General features: G+C 32.8%; 1 protein-coding gene across 2 annotated transcripts in view; it reads left to right on the top strand.

Annotated features, from left to right (window-relative positions):
- Exoc6 (exocyst complex component 6) overlaps positions 1-7,354 on the top strand; it is a 246,711-nt gene that overhangs the window by 51,750 nt on the left and 187,607 nt on the right. For both annotated transcript variants that reach the window (XM_023716247.1, XM_004632054.2), the window contains exons 2-5: positions 1,455-1,626; positions 2,836-2,883; positions 2,972-3,062; positions 6,312-6,357. In XM_023716247.1, the coding sequence (XP_023572015.1) occupies positions 1,455-1,626; positions 2,836-2,883; positions 2,972-3,062; positions 6,312-6,357 (357 nt within the window). The remainder of the gene's footprint in view (positions 1-1,454; positions 1,627-2,835; positions 2,884-2,971; positions 3,063-6,311; positions 6,358-7,354) is intronic.

Raw genomic sequence — 7,354 nt, 5'->3', positions numbered from 1 at the left:
CTTATTCTACTGAGCTATTTCCCTGGCCCCTAGAACTGTATCTCTTCTTTTTGGAGTGCGATCTTGATCTTGATCAAGAACTAGACTGTGATCTAGATTTTGATCTTGAAGAATGAGATCTAGAATTGGAGCGACCCATTTATTTTTTCCTTGGGCTTATACAGGATCAAGAAGCCAGCGAGGCCTTTAAATTACTGTAAAGTTCTTCCTGGAGAGAATGTTCTGAGAAATTACACTCTAAATTAAAATTTCTGATGCAATGAACCACAGTTCCCAGGACTAAGCTCCATTGTAACTACACAGCAGCCATTTTCCTGACTCCAGGGAGGTGTATTTTGAATAGAATCACACTCAGATTAAAAAATTGTGTGAATGATTCATAGAATATAGTAAAGTTGGTATACTTACAGTTTTGATTTGCTAAAGCAAAGCAATGCAGATTAAAATTAACAAAGGAAAAGATAGATAAGGCAAGATACAGGAGAATTTCAGTTATGAATGTGCAGTTGTGTTTGTCCCATTGGAATTTTATGGACAGTACTTTTTCCAGCACTCAGAAGTTCCCTTGTGCCATCATGCCTGGGATCTTTAGTTGCTTATGGTCATGTGGACATGACTAACCGCCGATGTACATGACTGCTTGTCTATGTTGCTAGCCCCAGTTTTTGCCCCTTGAAAGCTCATAGCCCAAAACCTCCACTGTAGATGCTATTATTGAGTCCTCTAAATAAACAAAGATGGAGCATTCTAAAGGCTTCCATCTGAGGAGCCAGGAACAAGGTTATTGCTTTGTTACGTTGTGAACAAGGGTGGGGTGCCCCATATATCAAGACAGTGTAACCTGAGATATAGTATGTATGTGTATGCCTTATTCATAGAGCATTGTGGTAACTACAGTATGACATTGTATTTGAAAATATGAACTCTGGAGCCATTCTGCTGCGATTCTTGACCCATATATCACTCTTGACCTGTATAATTTATGGCAGTTAGATATAAACTGCAATACATATTTAAAAACAAGGATAATGACAATACTTTATTGGCTGGCTGTGAGGATTAAATTATTATATTATTAAATACTTAAGTCATGGCCTGACCATAGAAAATGCTACAGAAGTTACGAGTTTATTTATTCATTCCTTATTCATTCACTTAGTGACTTTTTTTTAGTTTTATTATGTTAAAGACATATTTGACCTATGTGTTCTTTGCTTCAGGCCTTATTTCTGGATATATAGTGATTTATTTAGAGGGCTTTTGCTCTTTCAATAGTAACAGGTCCAAAAAGAAATTAAATATTTTTACCCAAATTAGTTCTACTAAAGATAATAACTGCCTAAGCTATTTATTTGTTTAGAGATTTAATCTATAGTTGCTGCAGAGATGGGCTTAAGAAAGAATAAATTTTGGTGAACTGTAATGTTAATTTTAGTTTTCTTACATACATGCAGATCTGTATATGATGACCAGCCAAATGCGCACAAGAAGTTTTTGGAAAAATTAGACGCTTGTATCCGTAATCATGACAAGGAAATTGAAAAGATGTGTAATTTTCATCATCAGGGTTTTGTAGATGCAATTACAGAACTCCTCAAAGTAAGAACAGATGCAGAAAAACTGAAGGTAGGAAAAATATTAACATTCTGGTTGTCTTTTTCTCATTAAATCTCTCAGTCATTACAATGCACATATATAAAGCCACTATTAAATATGCTCTCAAGAAGTGTATTTGGGATGCTATTTATGCTGTGTTAACACAGTTGTCATGCTAATGAAAGGGGTAATTTTTATTTCTAAAGCAAGTAATATGCTGACTTAGCAGGATTTCTTTCCATGTATTGAAACAAACTCAAAATATGCATACAAATAAAAGATACTATTTGCAGTTTTAGAATTTTAAAATGACAGTATGATGTTGATAAAGAGCAATCTTTCAAAACTTACTATAAATAATTTTTTCTCCAGGTTAATTATATTGAAATTTTAAAGTGTATAAGCAATGTGTAATTGTAAAGTTGATCTACATTTTCTGTATAAGAGTAAAAACATTGTTCATTAAAAAAGCTGTGGATTTTATTCAGTCATAATAGAAAATATTTAGTTGTAAGAATTGTCCTATTTATCTATTTTTACATTTAGAGTTCTTAGCAGACAAAATTCAAAGGTTATGATTAGAAAACTATTACATAAAGGATATTCAGATAACAAGAGACCAAATACAGCATCAATGAGGTCACTGAGCATCTTTGTTCAGGAATTAATGAGATTTTTAATAAACCAGAATGTGCTTCTTTACCATGATGACCTAATGAATCACTTAATATGTGGGAAAATTTGAGGCTGAGCTTTGCCTGCACCTGCAGCATTAAAATGTTGCTGGGGGTTGAGAGTTCCATGTTTGATGTTAATCAGCCACCCAGTGTTTGCATTCAGCAAAGTATGAATGTTTAATTACCATAAAATGCAATCACCATTTCCTACAGACAATGAATAGCACATAGACCTCATTGAAGTTATCAAAAAGGGACCAGTGGTCAATTGGGTCAGTGATTTGAATTGTTTGACAGACTTAGAGAAGCAAGTAAAGTTCAAAAATCCTGAGTAAATTTGAGAAGTTTGCCACAGAATCTGTTAAAAAGAACTGTCATAAGTAATTGAAGTTAACAAAAGCCTTTTTCAATCAAAGGTTCAAGTTCAAGCTGTAGAGTTAATTTGAATTTGCATTTCTTTGTTCTAAGTTTCTCATGAAGCATGATCTGATTACAAGGGTGAGCAGTTACATCAGGACAGTTTTGTGCATATTTGTCTAACTAAGGTGAAATTATTTTTAAGGTGCAAGTTACTGATACAAATCAAAGATTTCAAGATGCTGGGAAAGAGGTAAGAAAATGATGCTTTTTTGTGGAATTAATATATGAACACTTTTTAGCTGTTTGTTTAAAAATATGAACATTTCTTCTTTTCTAAGATGATAATGCAAACAGAAAATATTATTCGATGTAGAATTCAGCAGAGGAATATTACAACGGTAGTAGAAAAATTGCAGTTATGCCTTCCAGGTAAGTTAAAATTGTCTGTCATGTACATAATGTATGGTTTGATAATGTTATAATTTAGTAATAGCGCTTAGTCATTCTTTGTTACAGGAATTTGGATTATTTGGTAATTGCTGCCTAATAAAGCCCGTCATTACTTTTCCTGTTCATTTTATTCCCTGAATTTCCATGATTTTCTTATTTTATAAAGCCCTTGTTTGGTTGTCCATTACATTAGTCTCTTAGGCAAACCTCTACCTTTCCATTTCTTCTTTACCTAATATGCCTTGTGAGCCCTCTTGCCCCTTTTGCCCTTCTCCTTTTTTTCCTTAGAATACTTTCCCTTAGAATTCTTTCACATGGGGAGAGTGTCTTTTGATTAGGTTTTCTTGTCTTTGCCATTTACCTATAGTTTTCCACTGTTTTTGTTACTTAACAGATTGGTTTTGTTTTGCTCGCAGTCTCATTTTGCTGCTAAAGTAAGATAATACCAGAAGTGCTATGTCTTCTCCTTTCTTTCCTTTGCTCCTGTATTGTGGAAAGACTGTTTCTGTTTCTCTGTTATGGCTTATGTGTATTGAAGAAACTAAATAGTATTTTCCTTACCTGGACTTAATATACTTTAAGTTGGATATATCCTATTCAAACAAAAGCAAACAGGTATATATTATTTTTAAAAATATTGTAAGCCACACCCCTCTCATTTTGTCTTCTTTTTGACGAAGGAACCTAAATCTCCATATCCAAGAGAACAAAATATTTTGTATAACAATATATGATGTTAAGTTAGCTCAGGACATGAATATGTTTTATATATATAAATCTACCAACAGATAGTATTGGCTAAAACATATTAGAAGTCTGTATATTACATAACTTTAATAATACACTATATATTATTTTATAATTACACTATTGTTTTCTTATGAGAATAGGTTTTTTTTAAGAATTAATGAAAGTCTGCTCAGTTTAATCTCTGATGGACAAAGGATATTTGCACATTAACTTGAAGTGGAATGCCTCTTTATTATGTTGGACTTCAGGGTTGAGAAATCTTCTCCCTTCTTTTGATTTTATTGGGACATTTTAAATATGCATAACAATCATATTCATCATAGAGAATTTTACCTGTACATGATATAACTTGATTCTTTTTTTCCCATTCCCCTACTCTCCCTTCAATCCTCCTTGCCTTCCCAATTTGCAAAAGCATTGGTTTTTTTCTTCTGTTCTTTTTTCTTTTCCTTTCTTTTCTTTACTCCCCCTCCCCATTCCACTCCCCATTTGAACATTTTTTTCCTATTTCACAATATCCAACACGCATTTTAGTCTTTATTCATGCTTTTGAGGAACCTACTTTCTATTTTTTTAATTTTTAAAAAATATTCATATTTGTTTGGCACAGTGTCTCACTACCCAGCTCAGACTTGTAGTGATCCTCCTGTCTTAGCCTTCCCAGTGCTGGGATTATAGATGTGGGCCACCATGCCCAATTTCAGTGACTGGCATGGAGTACCCTGGTTCTGGGGCTGGCATGGCATGTGGTATTAGGGAACAGACTCTGGTCCTTGTGCTTGCCAGGCAGGTGCTTAGACTGTCAAGCTATTTTCCTAGCCCCATGAACCTACTTTCTTAAAGAAATTTAGTAGTATCTTTGCCATTATCAGATAATAGTAACCAAGATAGTTTCTGAATTTTCATGCTTTGTCCCTTATTTAGATAATAAGCCTAAAAATTGGGTATTAGTAAAATGATTAAGAGCTGAACTCAGATTATTCTCCTAAAGGGGTAATTGAAATAGAGAAATAAAGCAAAGTAGAGGTTGATTCTTTTTCTGTTGTTGCTACTGTATTTGCTTTCATGACTGGACAGCAGCTCTAGTATCATGTTTGTAATAGTCATGTCCAGCACTACCTTCTTTACTTTATTCATCAATTTAATTATCTACTTACATTTTTTTGTGTGTGTCTCACACACTATGGTAGGTATTAGAACTATAAAGTTGAAAATGATATAGTCCTAGCTTTTGAAGGATTCTATAATTTAACATAAATAAAGACAAGTTATTCATTATTGTATAATTGTCTAACTCCTTGTTGGATTTAGAGGAATAGGAGAGTACATAAGAATTCACAGTATAAACAATACACTTTCCTGGTGTACTCATTTTAATTGAATGTTTTTGAGGAAAACACAATTTTAAATGGAAATAATGAAGTAGATGTAAAATTTACATGAATTATTGAGATAAAGCAGGGGACTTTTAAGAAACAATACTTGTGACAGCAGAATCTGTTCTGGTTTATGTGTTTAATGCTTTGGTTGGAAAATGTAAGACATACTACTTTACAATGTAGGGCTGTGGTAGAGATATGTAGTGTCATGTGAGGTCACTGATTTAGAGCAGGCTTTTTATTGCCATCATTGCAGGTTTGAAAGTTTTCAAAGTATCATTTGTAATCTTGAAAACTTTTGGGAGTAGCCTATAACTAGAAAATCTGGGGGAAAAAATGTCTATCTCCTTAGTTTAAAAAAATGTAAATTGGTTTGATGAGCCAATAATTTACTTACTCACTTTATACTTGAAATTGTCTTAAGTCTGGGGATATACCTAGGTGGTATGGTGCCTGCCTGGCAAGGGTGAGGCCCTGAGTTTGATTTCTGGCCCCAAAAAAAGAAGAAATTCTATTAAGGATAAATAGTAATCTGCATAGTTGCATTAAATCCTTTTGTTGACAATTTTATGACAATTTTATTGAATAACTCATGATTAGCTGTGTTTATTTTTTAACCCTACTATGTTGTTGCCTCTGTACTATAAGCATTTAATTTTTTTCTTTATAGATTTGTTGTAAATTTTTATTGTGTATAGTTAATTATAACACAATTGTGTTATTTTATTTGGTATGCTGGGCCAAAGATAATGAATCTCACTGTCACTCAGTTTTTTCCTTTAGCTAACGTCTAAATTTATAATTCCATTTCAGGGAATAAATATTAGTAATTTCTGAATAGAAAAATTGTTAGTAGATTGTCTCAGTTACAGGTGTCAGTGTATACACGTATTCTAGGTTTTTTATGTATAGGTTATTGTATGTGGAAATAAAAATGTTTTCATTTACTTGAATCCTACAACATTGTATTTCAAAATATCAACCAGATTCAAAGTATAGAAAAGATTGATAAGTTTTGTAGTATATTTTTGCCTACTTTAATTTCTCAAAATTCTTTACTTCATCTTGAGAGCTAAAGTATTATATTTCTTTAATGCAGTGCTGGAAATGTACAGTAAGCTAAGAGAACAGATGAGTGCAAAAAGGTGAGTTGGTTTCTTTCCTATTGTTTATTTAAATGAGAATTGTCCATTCCTGAAAGTACATATAAATGTACTGTAAATTAGTAAAATCATGTAAATTTGGCTTTCTACTTACACTAAATCAGGATCATCCAATAAAGCAAAATTTCCATTTATTTATGAGTGCATGTCCTTTACGAATAATGTCAAAGATTGGTAATTTTGATAAATGATAGGTAGAAAGCTACAGGGATGAAAAACATTTTTATTAACTTACCAACATACTGACACTGTGTACAGTCAAGTGCTAAGTGGTTAATTGGAGTGAAAACAAAGTATAGGCAGTTGAATGTTGACATCTGGGCTGTATGGTAGTTCATATTGTTTTGTAACAGATATGAATACATAACAAATGAGAAATGATTTAGCTTATTAGTTGCCGTGACAGCATTAGATTTTACAATGTTTAAATACTCTAAAACGAACAGTTGTAACGTAGAAAAGCAACACTAGAGAAACTTGACAAAAAATTCTTCTTGGTATATTAATAACTGCTTTAAAAACCACAACACACTATATGTAAATTTGTAGCCAAAGATTTTTGTGTGTCCTGCTCTATAGTGCTAAACACTGTGTTTGATTGGTCTTTACCAATTGGCACTAATTAATAGAATGACTTTTGTCCTTACTAATAACCCAGAAGACAGTTTTATTTTTTTTTAATCATATACCACTCTTTTTTCTGTTGTTATATATTATCATTTATTTATGTATTTATTTTTTGTGTATTTGGTACAGGGTCTCACTATGCAGCTCAGACTTGTAGGGATCCTCCTGTTTTAAGACTCCCCAGCACTGGCATTATAGGAGTACACCACCATATCTGGTCTCCGTCGCTGGCTCAGTGTGCCTATGTGTGGGGCCTGTATATTATCATATTTTAAAGATGAGTTTTATGTGTTTATTGGGAAAAACAGGCTTTACCTTCTCTACTTTCCACTTAACATCCTTCAGAGGGGCA

The sequence above is a fragment of the Octodon degus genome, unplaced genomic scaffold (genome assembly GCF_000260255.1).
Source record: "Octodon degus isolate 3935 unplaced genomic scaffold, OctDeg1.0 scaffold00046, whole genome shotgun sequence".
Taxonomy (NCBI): domain Eukaryota; kingdom Metazoa; phylum Chordata; class Mammalia; order Rodentia; family Octodontidae; genus Octodon; species Octodon degus.
This window is presented reverse-complemented; position numbering and strand designations above follow the sequence as displayed.